Source organism: Bos indicus x Bos taurus, chromosome 14, assembly GCF_003369695.1.
Source record: "Bos indicus x Bos taurus breed Angus x Brahman F1 hybrid chromosome 14, Bos_hybrid_MaternalHap_v2.0, whole genome shotgun sequence".
NCBI lineage: Eukaryota > Metazoa > Chordata > Mammalia > Artiodactyla > Bovidae > Bos > Bos indicus x Bos taurus.
The window spans coordinates 23,676,455-23,693,186 of NC_040089.1; the positions used below are offsets into that span (position 1 = coordinate 23,676,455).

Below are 16,732 nucleotides of genomic sequence, written 5' to 3' on the forward strand. Positions count from 1 at the left end.
CAAAAACCCTTGAGATAAATGAAAATGAAAATGGAACATACCAAAATTGATGGGATGCAGCAAAAGCAGTTCTGAGAGGTAAGTTCATAGCGATAAAGCCTAACTCCAAAAAGAAGAAAAGTTTCTAGCATATATTTAAAAAGATAACCTTTTAGCTATGATTAAGAGTATTTCATGATAGGAACTTCTTTTAAGAATAACATGATCTAGGGAACAGAAATTCTTATTAAATAGAAGCAGCTAAAGTTTTAAAATAACTATCTTAAATAGATTATAATGTCCAAAAAAAAAGGGGTTTTAAGGAAAACACTGTTATACTAATAAAAAAAAATAAAAAAGCCTAAAATATCCCTAAAGTATCAAATGCTTTAATGAGTAAAATTTCAAATGCAATGAATATGCAACTGATAAGAGATATAAGCAACACTAAACCATTCATCTCCACTTTTCTTTGAAAAATAAGTATAATAATTGAATGTTATAATTATTGAAATAATTTTGCCCACATATTTAAAAAATACATTTTCATTACTATCAAAGGATAGATGTTTAGGAACGTCTGTAAACTACCAGACTTTCACATGTGTTCACTTTTACTCACAAACTTTTGAGGCATACAGAAACAGATTCGGGTACAATAACAACTTTCAATTAAAATTCCCTATATTTCAGCAGTACATCAAATTATCTAGTTAAATATTTAAAACCATCATTCTATGTCTAATTAAAACAATTACTTGATAGTTTATTTTCATTTTGATTTGGGTAAGTGATTATGATAATATATTTTACCTGTAATATCTTTTAAGATGTGATGTCCACCAAATTATAACTAAGGGATACCTGTCTTATTCAGTTTTCTTATAAGAAAGCTAAAGCAACTTATATTAAAAACTAAACCTGATATGTGTACTCTACACAGGGCATAGTTAAATCAGTTATTTATTGCATGACAGTAGCTCTGAGAATGCTCAAACTTTATGAAGCAGAAAAAGAAAACTATAAAATATCACTAACTGCTGTTAGAGGTATGCCTTATACCCATGGGCAGTTTGTTTGAGCCATTTTAAACTATTCCAAATAAGAACTACTAAGACTGCTTCTACCACTCATAGTATAATTAACTTTTTATTATATATCTAGTTCTATTTTACTGCTGAGACACTGTGTATTTGAATAGTAATTTTAGGCAAAATTCTATTAATATTAGAAGAGGAATATAATTGACATTGAAAACTTACCCAATTAAATTACTTTAGACAATAACAAATGAGAAAAACACATGAAAAATATTTTCTCAGTTTTATTCAGAAAACAATTTTAGAAGAAGGGGAGCAAATTCATGTTTGAGATATAGTTTATAATCAGATATGATAATCATATTAACATTTACATTTAAGGTTATAATAGATCTTATCTAAACATATAAAGTGACAACTCTCCCATAAACTGCAAATTTAGAGCAAATTTAGTTTTAAAGTAAAGGAGCTAGTTTCTCTTCCTTGGAATGGAACAGTTAAAGAAATTAAATTTAGGAAATGCACATAATAGTTTTAAAAAGGTAATGTACCCTTATATAAAATAGTATTTTCATTTCATTGTCTAAAGTTGATAAAAATAAGACCTATTAGTGTAACTGTTTTAGAATATGATGAAAACTGATGTGGGCTCTATGTAATTCCAGCATTAAGGCAATACAAGGAAATAAAATCAAGTTATTGAGAAAATCTACTAGTCTAAAATTCAACTGATGCCATTTTGAACCTGTACATTTGAACTACCTCAAACTTTCAGGTTCAATTTCTTAAAATTCTTCTGATTAAGAACAATTCAGTCAACTTTTTACTAAAATATCTTCAAGTAGAAAAAAACTGATTAAAACATTTTTCTAATTCTGCCTATTAGTCAAAGGGACTAAATTCCTCATTCTCCGACTTCTAGCTGAACAGTCTCCAAAAATATATCTCAAAACTCAAGGCTCTAATGTCAAACTATTGATTTAAAAGATAAAATTTTTCAAAAAATCAGATGGCAGCCTTGTAGTTGTAGCATTTCATCTGACAATTAACATTTCCATATTCAGAAATAAAAGATAGGATACCATAAATAATCAATAAACAATGTGCAATTCCAACATTGGTTTGACACAATAACTCAAATATTTAATATCTGAAAGCCTAAAATGAGTCTCTGATTCTCAAAAAAAGGTAGGGCTCAAGGCTCTGCAATAACAGATAACCACAGTCTGCTGAGACCCTTGAAGAAACGATGCCTCCTTTACCCTCAAAATATTTTCTAATATTAAAAGAAAATTCCACTCTTGAACACAATACTGTAATAGATCTAGATTCTCCTTCAGAAAATCAATTGCTAATTAATAAATGGGGAAGAAAATTTCTTTAACTGTCAGCTTACCCCTAAAAACACTTCAGAAGTCAAAAAGTTTGTGAGTGTTCTTATCTTTACCTTGTGAAAAGCTTTTAAAATGTTACTGAGTCTGGAAGAAATGACTTAAATTGTCCTAAAAAAAAGTCCACAAAGTACACTGTTCTTAAACCAAGGTTTTAAATTTTATTTCATTAACTTAATGGGAAATTTTAAAGTTTCTGATGAAGAATTAAGAAAATAATTTTCAACAGTTTCTAAAATTTTTCAGAACACTTCACTTAGGTACACATTTGAAATAATCTTTACTCTTTTAAAAAAATAACAAAAAATCATTTTTCCTTATTTAAAAATAGAGTATTCCAAATAATCTCTACACATTATTCTTAGAGATTAATTTAGTTTACTACAAGTCTAAAGATATGGAGGAAAAATTGGGGAGGAATCTATTTTTAAAAGGTTACCATAAACCAGCAGTTTGTATTAAAAATACTCTCTTACAGATTTCCCCAGTTATCACTCTCATTTTGGGGGAGTAAATTTACTATTATTTGCTTTATAGTTAGTTATTCTGTATTCACAGAAGTCAAAATTTTAAATTTACCACGATTACATCTGATATTCTCATATACCTAGTTCTTTCCCCATTAATTTTGGACATTTCCCCATTAAATTTGGACACTTAGGTTCTTATAATACACTTTTCCTTACAATTTTTTTTTAAGAAAAAAAAAAACATCTAAAAGAACATTTTTACTTTCTAACACATTCATATTTCTAGGTTTTCTATGTATTTAGATTAGGAAAAAGTTTTCACTTAAAAAAAACACAGGGAAACACTTCAAGCAAATTGCTCCTCCTATTAACCTAGGATACAACTGCCTAAATTCATTCCTTCTACATAGGCATACCCATTTCTTGGGTTGCCATCTCAAATTCCCCCCACACACTGTGGTTAGTTTTAATGCCATGTCCCTGCAGTAACTCTGTTTACAAGACATCCAGGGACTTTTCAATACCAACAATTTTAATGCAGTATCACGCCACTTCACTTTTTAAAAATGAGATATTGTTTTCTAAAACTGGGATTTTGTTCTCTGATAAGCATTTAAAAAAAAAAGAACAAAAACCTTAACACTTGAACAACACACACCAGTGCACACACAAAATCATAAAGCAAAAATACCAAAGCACCCTTGGTAGTTCCTCATCACCATATCCTTGTCAATACCACCCTGGAGGGAGGAGGCAGAGACAGGTGGACACCCAGGGTAGAATGTAAGCTACTGGGCACTAGGCCAAGCGACTCAAAACTAAAAATCAAATTATGCCCCTGCAATAACGGCTACTAGGCTTTCATACATGAGTATTTCTCACAACTCCAAATGTTAATAACTACACATCAACACTTCCAGAAAATGTTACAATGTAAAATTGTGCATTTAATTTCTCAAATTAAATTTGCTAATGAGATATAAAAGTTGCCCTGTTATAAAAGAAATGTAACACAGTAGATGTCAGGTTCAGGCTTTTTCAAAAAAAGAAAAAAATTAGGTACTGAAATACACACAAAAGTAAAAATTAGTTACCTCCAAGTGGTCTTATTATAAAATGGAAAAGACTTCCCCTGCATGAATTCTAAAATCATAGTTAACTTTCAGTTCATCAATTCACTGTACCCTGCCCTCACATTTAACTTATTTGTAAATACTTTTCCAAGGCTACCTAAACACTTACTAATTGGTTAAATATGCTGCCTACATTAATTCCTGTTACAATTAAAGAAATTAAGGGTCAATTTTTGCTCCTCTGCAGTGTCTGATATATTTTCAAAGTATTTGATGTTTCAGATAAGGTGTTCATCAGGTTTTTAAAACAGTTAAAAAATGGCTCAAGGGACAACTGTTAGCCTTTTTACCTTGAACACATTCACTATCCTGGACTTTGTTGAACACATTCAGTTGTTCTTGCCTTCTTCTGAAACTCTTCCTTTACTCAAATAACTTATCTAAAGAATCTAAGATGTTATCAATATAAAGAGGAAAATTTCTATTTATTTCCTATACATTTGGAAACACATCAAAAAGAACAAGTATTCCAGATTGTGTAAGTAAAGTTACTCAGTAAAACTTTTTTCTTGGGTGTGTGTCTGTGTGTATATATGTGTAACAGGTAACTTTTCAGACATTAATTTTCCAAAGAACAAGATTCTAAATAAAAAACATTAAAACATTCCTGGAAGGAACCAATATTTTGATTACACAGCTCAAGGGGCAAATGATTATCAAAACAAATCTTCAAAGACAGCTATAGATACACGTTTTAGTTCTCAAGCTTTTCAAATCTCAAAGACAGCAGCATTATATTTCATTCAGCAAATAACAATTTAATCCTTAGAAAGGAAAATTTCCAGAATACCAAACCAAAATGTATATAGTGACAACCAGTATTATATTAAAAACAAAGGAAAAAAAAGAACACCTTTGGATGATTTTAAAACACCAAGAGTACACTTACAACTTTGAAAATATACTGATAAAAACATATTCACTAATTTATTTAGCTATAAGATGTCTGTTTATTAAAATATTTAGATTGTAATAAATATGCAGATGTTGAATTTTATCAGAATTAGCCCATATTTATAAATCATCTTCCACAGCAGCTAAATTCCTTATAGAATGTCCAATAGCAAAATTAGACATATAAATTTCAAATAAGCATCTCCAGCTATGAGGCTTCTCTAATTCTACCTGAAATAAAGATTATGAGTATACAACAGCCTTAACTTATTTCTGTTAATTGGTACAATTTAACAGAAGCTTCAGGAAAAGGATGTTCAATAGGTAGTATTTCTTAGGCATTACAAAAGCTCAGTACAATCAATTCAAATGAGTAATTATGCTATGTCCCAGCTAAGTAAGACTCTCCAAGGAATTACAGGTTTTATACTTGTGTGCTCTGAGTGTATTTTCTGATTCAGACAAGTAGCCAGGTGTGTAAAACCCAAACATGAAGAAGGTTTCATACCACCTTTTGTGATATAGAAAAAAAAAATCACAATACCAGCACTTTTATTTAGGATGACAATAAATTAATCATAATGTGAAGTGTCCAAGCAAACTGAATAACTCCATGGTCACATGTAACTGGAAGAAATACTTCTCCTTCACATTTACAGAAACTGAATTTATTGATGTTAGTAACGGGTTTGTCAAAGTGGCAACTATTCAAGATCTAAAAGTCTCACTTATTTTAAATCCATACTGAATTTGACTACTTATAGTCAATGTAACTTCCTCCAGCCAAACTACAATGAACATGTAAGATAAATTTCAAAGGTTTTATAAGTATTAATGGCACCATGAAATCTCTGCGAAGATTATTTGGGGGGGGGGAGTTTCCCTTCTCCACTGACAGTTTAATCACTTTCTAATCAATTTTGATTTAACAGTGGTTCATGGGATTAATTTTTTTAATGAGTTCTTAGAAAGTTGCAATTGCTTCCAAAATCAGAAACCACACTACACTGATGTAACTGCTACTATGGAGGTCTTTACAGAAAGGTGCAGGTAAGAGTTCAGATGTGAACACAGGTTAACGTACACCAGACTTCAAAATAATAATTTGTACAGTATGGCCAGAAAAAATATTCTATATAAGAAGTCTAAAAATCCAGTCCTTATATTAATCCATTTCTATAAATCATAAAAACAAAGGAAAATAGGCATCTATTCCAGAAACTTCATATACCTGTGGAAAACGGAACATAAGTAAATTCTATTCAAGGTGAACCTTAATGTCCAACAGAGTACAGCACACAACTTACATATTTTCAATTTTGAAAATATTGTGAAAATCTAAGCCATCAGAGTCAACAGTAGTTTATGATCAGTAAACATTTCCTGTTAAATAACACAAATAAATTCAACTTAAAAGATGCAAACCGGTAGGTCACAGGACTTTAAAACCTTTTCATTTCAGAGGCACAGAGTTACTGCACATGTATAGGATGGGGCTTTAAAATGGGTATGTGTAAACTTTTCCATGGTGTTGGTGTATGTGCTTTTTTTTTTCCCTTAAAGAAATGCCTACTGCTTACAGAGTAAAAGAATCTCCACCACTCTGTCTGCAGTTTTCAACCAGAAGTCCTCAGTGTACCTTAAGCCAAATTGAATATTAGGTATTTTACAGCTTTTACAAAATGGCTGTAAAATCATGTTATGGGCATACACAGCTCTTTGATCTCACTGCACAGAATTCATAACTGTTCAATAATGCTATACCATTACACCACACACCTTAAACTATTTTCATTTTTCCACAATTCCTTCCAAAATCAGCTTCCAGAGCACAGCAATGTAACATGCAAAGTTCCTGGGAGGGCTTGTTACACAAAAGAACAGCTTGGAAACAAACTGATCTACACAATATCCATCTTCTGTTGAGCCTGCTTTAGCCCTCCTTTCCCTCCATCACTGCTAAAGGTGGGTGCGTTTGAGTCATGGAAAGAGGAGGCTCTTCCATCACCACACCCTCCCAGCACCTCTGCTGCTGGTCCTCACGCAGGGCTTCTGTGTAGGTGATGAAAAATCATAAGAAAAGAGAAGCTGTCCCTTTAAAATGCCCTGCTCTGTCCCACATCCCACGTGGAAACCAACATCAGCAGCACTTTCCCATTAACTTCACTGTGATGCAAGAGGCACCATCCTTTTCTATACATAAAACCAGAAAACCTCGGCTGGACATTCTATCCTGAGGATGAGCAGGTGAAGCAAACGTGTCAGGAGGCGAGTAGCTCAGTAACTCCGCACCCCACCCCAAAAGGTGCTCCAGTCTTGCACACCAGCCTCTGTGTGCACCACCACCTCTCTACCCCTCCTCTGTAGAGCCTAGTTTAAAGAAAGGAGGGAGCCACCAACAAAACCTGAAGCATAAATGCGACGAAAATGCAATTCAAAGCCGAAAGGGTTTATTCTTCCAATCACACATATTAACTCTATTAAGAAAATGGCATCACTTTTTTTTTTCCACCGGGGGGGGAGAAAAAAAAACCCGCAACGATCATTAAAACAGAGTTATAAAATAGCAAATATAGTGTTTATCTTATGTCAGATCAGCCCACATTACCAATAAGTTTAGCAGTTTCTGCACTACCACCTCCCCCCCCCTCCCCCTCCTTCTCGAGCATCGGATTTTCACGTTTTCTCATTGTCGGTTGAGTTATAAAAGGCTTTTGCCCTTCGAAAGTTTTGAAAAAATAAATAAATATTAACTCCTTGGTCCCTGCAAAGTCAAAATGGACTTCAGGGGAAAGGCGGTTCATCCTTTTACCTTGAGCGAGAAAAGGGGGAGCATCCCGGATTTTTTGGGATTTTTTTGCGATTTTTAAAAAATTTTTATTTGGTTATATGCCTGAGTTCTCCCTCCATTTTGGTTGTTTATGATACTGACAACAAGCTGTCCCTGGTCTGTGCAGATCTCCTGCTTTCATTTAGCACCCCCCTCCCCCCCCGCAGCCACACACCCGGGGCTCACACCTCCTCGCAGACCCCGCACCCCGACCCCGACTCGCCCACCTGAGGAAAGGGCGAAAACAAATGCATTTCTCCAAAAAAGAAAAACCTCTTTTGAAAAAAGGGGCAAAGTTCCCCCCAAGTCACTCCAAGTGCCCCCCAAATATTGCCGACTGCGGGTTTCCGCCAGGCCCTTTGGGGACCCACCTTCCCCCGGGATGTTTTGGTAGAAAATGCGGAGAGTTTACTCTCAAAACCGAATTTATATTAATTTTTCCCTTATTTTTCGGGTCTCTAATGTCTTCCGCTCTCGCTGCTGCCGCTGCCGCTGTCACAATATTCGCAGCACCAGAGAGGAGGCGGAGGAGGAGGAAAACTTTTCAAACTTTCCAGACCCTGAATAAAGGGGTTTTTTTTTTTCCCACCGACCTCACCTTCGGGTCTCCAGCCGCATCGCCCCCTGCCCTGTCAGAAGCGACTTCGGGAGTCCCCGCACCCCCGCCCGATTATTTTTATTTTATTTTTTATTATTATTTTTCTCTCTGGGGTCCTGAGCAGGGGCTGAGAGCAGCACAAACTTTTTCCTCCTCCTTTCGCCGCCGCGGCTCCTCTGCCCCCTCAGCGAGTCCCATAATTTAAATAACCCTGATATTTCTCCCGCTAAACGCCTCTCCGCCGCCCCGGACCCCGGGAGAACTCACCGCGGGGCTTTAACATCCTCCCTCCGGCCCGTCCGCCGCCTTTACACCGCCCGCGGAATTTCTAATAATTTTTTTCTCATATTTCGGGCTGGACGCGGCGGGCCTGGAAATTGTTTCCTTACGCCTCTTTCCAGCAGCCATTGTAGTGTATGCGCTGCCCCTGCAGCCCAACTTGCAGCTGCCGCCGCCGCCGCCGCCGCCGCCGCCGACGTCGCGCCCACCGCCGCCTCCCCCGGCCCGCTCGGCCACCGCCCCCGCCTCCCGCCGGCCCGCCCCCTGCCCCCGCCCGCCGCTGCGCCCGCCCTCCCCGCCCTTCCCCGCGCGCTCCTCCCCGGGGCCGGCCACTGGGTGCCACCGCCGCCGCAGCCTCGCGCTCCGATTGGCCTGCCGCGCCGCCCGTCAAGCCGAAGTGTTAAGAGGCGGGCCGCGGCGCGGGGGGCGCGGCGGGGCGGGGGCGGAGGCGGGGTCGCGAGCACCGCCCCGCCCACTCCTCTCGTCTCGGCCCTCCTCCCGCCGGCTGGGGGCGGGGCGAGGCCCGCCCGCCCCCACCGAGCCGGGCCCCGTTCGGCTGTCAGTCAGGCGGCGGGGCGCGCTCATTGGGTCGGCGGCCGCCGCGGAGCGGGGGCAGCACGTTGGGATGCGCGCTACTTAAGGCCCAGCTGCGTGAGCCATTGACGTGTTTGGAGCTGGAGACGGCCTGGACGCTGGCGGAGCGGCCGCCCGAGGTGAGTGGTTTCCCCGCCCCCCCCCCCCCCACTCCCCCCCCCCCGCCCCTCCGCCTTGCCCTCCGCCGCGGCTGCAGAGCTGCGGGAAGAGACTGGCGCGTCCCGGCCGCCGCGGGACCCGCAGTCGCGTCTCCGGCGTGAAGCCGCCTCCACCAGGCCTCGCCTAAGCGCGGGCCTCTTGCCGTTGCGCTTCCTCGTGGCAACGCGGGTCTCCTCGGGCCGGGGGTGAGGGAGGTGCCCCCTGCCTGGGCACCCCCAGCCCTTCCTTCACCCTTACTTCTCAGCCTTTGGAGCGTAATCGCCCTCCCAACCCCCTGCCCGCGCCCCCAGTTCCCTGCGTTTTCTTCGCCCCCTGCCTTCTTGGGTGCCGTCGAAAGTGAGAGCAAGGTGTGTTCACCTGCGCCCACCGCTCACGAGGTTGGACGGGCAGCTGTCGGGAGGCCGCGGGCCTAGGGCTGGCCTCGCTCCGGGATCTCCTCTCGCCTTCCCCGCCCCCTCCGCAAGGCCACCCCGACTTCCTGATCCGCCGCTTGCTCCTAGACATATGTTGAAGGCTCGAATGCCTCGCGGGACGCGTTGCGGATTCCCGACGGCTGCTCCTGCGGTGGGGAGGCCCGCAGCCCTGCCTGGGCTCGGATAGCCTGGAGCGCGGGCGGTGGCGGCGGCAGGGGGCCTTGGACGGGTCAGGAGCTTGCAAAGCTGCTCCGAGTGGGGACGTGGAACCACTGGATGGAAAGTCGAGAAATACTTTTTAAAGCATTTTGCCCTTTGCAAAAAGAGTTGAGCGCTCTTCCTCAAACGTGCTGTGCTTTTTTGCGCCCCCTCCCTCAAATCGTTGGTTTCTCTCCCACTATCCTCTGCGGACAGAGCTTAGGCACGTTTGTTTGTTACCTTTGGAGAGCAAGTAGATAAGGCCTCCCTAGCGGAACACCCGCTTTCAGCTCGGGTCCTCACTGTAAACTGACATTTCCTCTTCATTTCCAGTTATTACATGTGGATTCGTGCAGAGCAGGTGACAGTCGGAAATCCAAACTTAGATTGACTGGTATTTAGAACCCGGAAGGGAAAGGAAAGGAAAGGTGAATATACTCCTACAGCAAACTTGATTCAGTATATGTGATGTTACCTAGGTGGTGTGGTTTTTAAAGAATTTCTAACCGACGATGGTGATAAAAAGTAGAACACTTTCACGGAAGGGGGGCAACCTTAGTTCAGTCTGCGTCAGATCATTGTTGAGATTACATCCAAGGAGTGTGAACAGTGGAGCAGAGCTCTGTGCTCAGAACACAGGACACATGCAGACAAGAAAACCGTGAGTTCATTTTGTGGCCTCTGTGCGGGAGAGGAAGAAGCTTCTAGGTACAGTTGAACAGCATCTTGAAATTTTCTTCCTGTCAAGAGATTTCTGTTAGCTAGGTGTACTCATGTATTGTACAATACAATGAAGATCATAAAATAGAAGGATTGCTTACTGAAAGGACCCGGAATGATTAGACTTTTTTCTATCCTTCTTTGCAAAGTTTATCCCCTTTAGCTTGGACATACTGAGCTTGTAAAAGAGAAAGGGAACTAGTTGACTCATGATCCTAGAATACCTCCACTTTTCAGGAGCTTATGGGAGTCTGATTGTTTTTCCTGAATGTACTTTTATTTCTTTTAACATGGCTCATATTTTTTGATGGTCCCATCTTGGGGAGGGAAAGTAGAAACCACTTTGTGCAAAAGTTCAGAGCTCTGTCTAGTTATAACTGACTCAGTTTTTTATTCATTGGTGTTTCAGGTAGGTAATCCTACATTATTTGCTGTCTTCTTTGATCTTTAGGTAAAAGACAGTTAAGCTAGAGCAGGATTCAGGAGTAAGTTCCATAAAGTTAGCGCAGAGCATTTAAAAATATTTGTGGGTGGCTCGTTGATAATATGCCAACGTGTTGAAATAAAGAATTGCGTTTAATTAACAAGTAATTGAGTTTTTTAAAAAAATTCTCTTTTAGTTCATTTCTATGATGGTGTCTTTGAAGATAACAGGCATACCAACTTCAGTTAGATTCATTAGAGAGGGCATTTGTCCTGGGAGTATGGGTGACGTACTTGTTATAAGAGTATATGATTTGACTTGGAATCCCTAATTGGCTCTTAAGAACTGTGATCATCTTTAATTGATAAAGGCTCCTCCAAGCTGTATGCCTATAGGGCTTTAGCCAGAAGATGAATGTGCCGCAGTGGTGTTCCCTCACTTCCTTTATCCCTGGAAGTATCAGTTAAATAGAAGATGCTTTTGGGAAGTTAAATTTCAGATTTCTTTTTTTTTAAACTTTTCAAAATGTCCACTGAGCAATAACTTTGGTGTGTGGTTTTTTTTGTTTGTTTTTTTTTGGTACATTGGTCAACACAGGACAGGCCACAGAGTAGACATTCAGATACTTTATAGTTGACTTGCTAAAGTTGGGTTGTACTAAATTATTCCACCCTTATTTTGTGTGCTAATCAGTATATAATAAGGAAGTAATCATTAGAGTGCATGCTGTATTTTTGTCTTGTTAATACATTTAATTGCTTAGTCTATAGATATTGTTGTCTTTTAGTCCCTGAAAGTCAGTCTGACTCTGCGACCTCATAGACTATAATCTGCCAGGCTCCTCTGTCCATGGAATTCTCCAGGCAAGAATACTGGAGTGGGTTGTCAGTACCACCTCCAGGGGATCTTCCCAGCCCAGGGATAGAACTCTCGTCTACTGCATTGGCAGGCGGATTCTTCACCACTTTAGAAATAGGAGTAAACTAAAACTGAATTTTAGCAGAACTGTATTTTTCTCTGAACATTGTAGTTAGATTTCAGTAGAGGCACTTAAACAGTTTAAACAAGGTGTTTGTGCTGAGGCATGAGTCAGTGTAGAGGAGAATCACATCCAAGTCTTCATTCTGAAAATACAGAGAGCACGTGAGTTCCTCACTAGAAAATCTTTAGGCCAGAGTTAACTTTTCAGGTACTGTACTTGTGGAGTTGATGAGGCTTAACTGACTCCTGCATCATCCCCCGTCCCCCGTGTTCCCCTTCCCAACCTCTGCCTGCAGGGAGAAGACACTTAGGATGCCCATGGTGACACGGAGGCTGAGGGATCCTGACGTAAACCCTTGCTTGTCGGTAAGCTGGTTGGCTTTGAATTGTCACAAGTATTACGTTGGAAAAAGAAGCATCTTCTGATTTTGTGGGCATCAGTTTTCTTCAATTCTTGAATAAAGTTATTCCTATACAAGAAACATTCATGGCCTGTGTATCCTTATTTCACCAGAGCATTTTTAGATATTCATCATTTAGCTGACAAAGACTCATCTCTTTTAAGTTTCCCTAATTGGTAGAGCATACAAGATTTTAGTTGTCACTCTTAACCCTAGACAAGCATGTGCAACACTGAGGAAATTCTTGAGTCCGAACTTGCAAAGTTGGAAAAAGTAGGTATTTTTAAATGGTTACTGAAATTTGTTTTGATAACAATGATTTCATCATGTCCCTGAGACCACCTCGCTGAGAGTGAAGGGCTGATAACTGAATTAGAGTATTTAAAGCCTGAAGGTTTTCACAAGGGTATCATGTAAACAAAATGTTTTGTTGTTATAATAAGCTTTTGTTGGCATTTATTTGGTACAATTAGCAGTTCTTGTGGCATTGTCATCCTTCAATAAGGCAGCCATCGGACTGGTGCTATGAAAATTGTATTTCCTGACTCATATGCATTTTCCAAATATACACACTTGTTAAATATTTGGCGTGGAGTATTGGCTTTGTTCTCTACTTGAAATCTGTTTTCAGCAGCTTTCCTAAGTTGCTTTAGATGAACCAAGTTTCTCAGATCTGTGAAGCAAATTACTTGCCCTTAATTTAAAGTTTTCCTTCAGATGACTTCTCAGAATCATGCCTTTTACTCTGAAGTTTGTTATCCAGTCTGCTTCCAGTTCAGACAGCTAAACTTTAATTCCCAAATGGCAGCTACCCTCCTTTGAACTTGTAGCCCTGTGTAGCTTACTTCAGTTTTGAAGTGATATTAATGATACCTATTAAAATTACTGACATAATAGTGTATTTACTTGCGTAATGGAGTGAATGATAGCCAAACATACGTTGAGACGAATGTCATTAATTTACTTGTTGTAGACCAGTCATTAGCTATTTACTTAGGGTCTGGAAACCACCTTAACATCAAACGTTCAAGTCCAGGTGAGAACTTGGAGGAGTGGAGAGCTGCCCTCTGAGTCAGGAGATGGCATTTGGCTTCTGCTGTGCAGCAGTGAATTTCTTTTTTCTTTTGGCCCTGCTGTGCAGTCTTAGTTCCCCAACCAGGGATTAAATCCAGGCCCCTGGGAGTGAAAGTGCTGAGCCCTAACCCTGGACCCACAGAAAGCTCCCTGCAGTCATGACTGAGCACATCGAAGTTGCCTTAGCCGCCTCGATAAATGGTTACTGACTGATCTCATTCAGTGCTTTGACTCAAATTCCTGTGAATCAGATACAGAAAAAACTGACCCCAACTATGAAGAGGCAGGTGTTGGCCTTGAGCATAACGGATGCTGGGATAGTTGGAAAGCTAAGTCCGTTTTGAAACTATCTCCAGTTATCTGCTCGGGGGATGCAGCTTCAGAAGTGTGTGTACCTTGTTTTTTAGATGCCACTCTGCCTCCTAAATGCTGCCTGTCTTACATGTTTAAGGAATCGGATGCGTCTACCAGATGCATGGCTGAAAACAACTATGACAAGGAGAGCTGTTCTTCTCACTTCTTGAAGTACAAGAACTGCCGGAAGTTCTGGGTAAGCTTGGCTTGGTCACCTCTGTCAGAACTCATCTGTTATGCATGAGTCTGAAGCCTGAGGTTTGTCAGAACCCACCACCCTTCCTTAGTGATGGCTGTGGGAAGCCCATCTTTCTGACCACATCCCCCGTGTGCCCTCAGGACCCTTGGGCACTCTCGTTGGGTGCCTCAACCCTTCCCACGTGTGAGGATTCAGCTCCAACTGAGGTGGGTCTTCCTACGTGGATCAGTATCTCACCATCATGTTAGTTTTCTAGAGGTGGATGGAATGGCGGGCTTGCCCTGTCACCACGCGTATCCAACTTCTTTTTCTGCCTCCTCCCCCACTGCTGCCCATGGTCCCCATTTTCTCATATATATTGTAATTTCTGCTTCTCTGAGCACCGGCTCCAATGGCTTCCTTTCCCTCTGCTCACTCACTTGTTGTGGTCACCTGTTGGCTCCTTTGGGCAGTTGTTCTGAATTGGTGGGCTGTGCTCCTGGGCTGGTAGTTCAACACTGTATCCCCATCCTAGTAACAGGGGTCATATTATTCCTGTGGGAATAATGGGGCTTCCCTGGGTCAGGAACATACCCTAGAGAAGGAAATGACAACCCACTCCAGTATTCTTGCCTAGGAAATCCCATGGACAGAGGAGCTTGGAGGGCTACAATCCATGGGGTTGCAAAGCAGTCAGACAGGACTTGGCATCTAAACTACCACCACCACCATGGGAATAATCACTTCTTTTTAATGGATGATAATCTCAAAACATTATCTGGAGTCCTAGAATTTATTTTCTGTTTTTTTTTTAACCTGCTCTTTTATGTTTCCTTTTAGAAGACGCAATACCCGATTACTTGCAGTTGATTGGCATTTAGTATATGACTGATTCTGGTTTCTTCTTTTTTGTACATACACACAGAACTCTGTCATGATCCAGAGAAGACAAAACGGAGTGAAGCCGCCCATGCCCACGGCAGCAGAGAGAGACGAGATCTTGGGAGGATTGGGGAAGATGCCCTATTGAGTGTTTGCATTAAAATTATTTATTTAACTTAGGAACAGATAAATATTTTTAATAAGTGGTTACTGCGTCTTCATAAGACTTTTCAGGCCTTACCCAGACAGATCTCGGATTCCTCAGGGAAAGCCCCGTGTCCTCCACTTCTGCTGTCAGTGCCGCAATGAGAGCGGGCCACCCCGGCTCTGCCACATCCCCGACTTCAGAAGACTTGCTGAATGCAAGGGGGCCTTAGGAACAGCTCAGTGGAGAGTTGAGCTTTTCTGCCGGGTCTCGAGAGAAAGAAGAAAGATGCGAACAAGGGAGGGATTAAGGCGGTGAAAGGGAGGCAGTGTCTCCAAGGAAGAAGTGATGTGCGTGACAGCACGACGAGGGCAGGCTGGAGCCACATGTGGAGAGCAGTGTGTGGACTGTCCTGGAGGGGAGGTGGGGACTGAGTGGTGGGGAGAAGACTGGACAGCAAGTCCAGGGTGGATACCCGATGGGCCTCAGTCTCAGGCATGTTACTAAGGTCTCTGCCCTGATCTCACTCCTTTACCTTGGTTTAAAAAGCCTTGGGGAGGCACGGGTGTCTTTAAATGACATACAGAGAACTGGTTTTCTTTATGTTTCCTTAATGATGGGCTTAGTCAAAGGATTCTGAGACTGAAGTCTGTGGTTACTGGACAGCCTTCTAAAGAAAAGGTGGTGCTTTCAGAGGTGGGGTTTCACCTGCAGGAGGAGATGGACAGGAGGGGCTGGGGTTCATCAGGTGATGGCAACACAGGATGAGGCTGGAGCTGAGCTTCATTTTATGATATAAAAGAATATTCAGTATCATGACTGGGGTGGGGTTGTAAAGCAGCTCTCAAACCCACGCCTTTTAAAATCCAGGGTCTTTCATTTACAGGATTGCTTTGTAAAAGACACATTATTTGATCAAATTTCATGTGTATAGAAAGTGAAAACAGATAGTTTGTGTCCCTTCTCTTCATCTGGTCCTGGTGCAGGAGTATTACGACGGCTGCTGACACAAACTGTCCAGCTCGTTGGTCCTAGTCCAAAACCCAGGTCAGAGGTTTTTAAATTATGCAACCTTTATTTTCAAATGTGATTCTATTTGAATAAAAGGTAGAACTGTTTCAGAAATTCTTTGATTTGTATTGATTGCTGTAAAAATGATGGATTTAGATAGGAGCTGACAAGCAATGAATATTGTGTAAGAAACATTTCAGTACTTCTAGGCTTATTTAAAAGTGGAATTTTAATGTCACCTTTTTAAATGTACATACCAATATCCACATTTATTTGTCCTGGCCTAGCTCTTTTTATTTTCAAATAGCAGGTTTATCAACATGCAGTCTGTATACCATGTAAACCATTTGTTCAAAGTGTACAATGCAGTGGTTGTTATTAATAGTATACTGACAAAGTTGTCATCCATCCCCACAACTGACTTTAGGAGCCGTCACCCCAGAAAGCAAGCCTGTGCCGGTAGCACTCTTGGCCTGCTCCTAACACACACCACCCTTCGTCTCCACTTGACACCCCCAACACTCAGCAGCTACTCACCTACTTTCTGTCTCTAGAATTGCCTGCTCTGGACATTTCCATAAATG

General features: G+C 41.1%; 2 protein-coding genes across 3 annotated transcripts in view; one reads left to right on the forward strand and one right to left on the reverse strand.

Moving 5' to 3' along the window:
- PLAG1 (PLAG1 zinc finger) overlaps positions 1-8,824 on the reverse strand; it is a 51,904-nt gene extending 43,080 nt beyond the window's left edge. The window contains exon 1 of one of the 2 annotated variants that reach the window (XM_027561013.1): positions 8,603-8,824. The gene's annotated coding sequence lies outside the window, so the exon portion shown is untranslated. The remainder of the gene's footprint in view (positions 1-8,602) is intronic. The other variant, XM_027561014.1, reaches the window with a different exon arrangement.
- A 400-nt stretch (positions 8,825-9,224) lies between these two features.
- CHCHD7 (coiled-coil-helix-coiled-coil-helix domain containing 7) lies at positions 9,225-16,255 on the forward strand. The gene is made up of 4 exons (XM_027561015.1): positions 9,225-9,327; positions 12,400-12,469; positions 14,030-14,128; positions 15,036-16,255. Exons 2-4 carry the CDS (start codon positions 12,416-12,418, stop codon positions 15,138-15,140), a joined length of 258 nt encoding a protein of 85 aa, XP_027416816.1. The 5' UTR covers positions 9,225-9,327; positions 12,400-12,415; the 3' UTR covers positions 15,141-16,255.
- The last annotated feature ends 477 nt before the right edge of the window (positions 16,256-16,732 follow it).

Bases quoted from the DNA above. Each gene is read 5' to 3' on its own strand.
- CHCHD7 (XM_027561015.1), top strand. From the start codon at position 12,416: ATGCCCATGGTGACACGGAGGCTGAGGGATCCTGACGTAAACCCTTGC. The intron at 12,470-14,029 runs GTAAGCTGGTTG...TACATGTTTAAG, and splicing joins ACGTAAACCCTTGCTTGTCG to GAATCGGATGCGTCTACCAG. The intron at 14,129-15,035 runs GTAAGCTTGGCT...ACATACACACAG, and splicing joins AGAACTGCCGGAAGTTCTGG to AACTCTGTCATGATCCAGAG.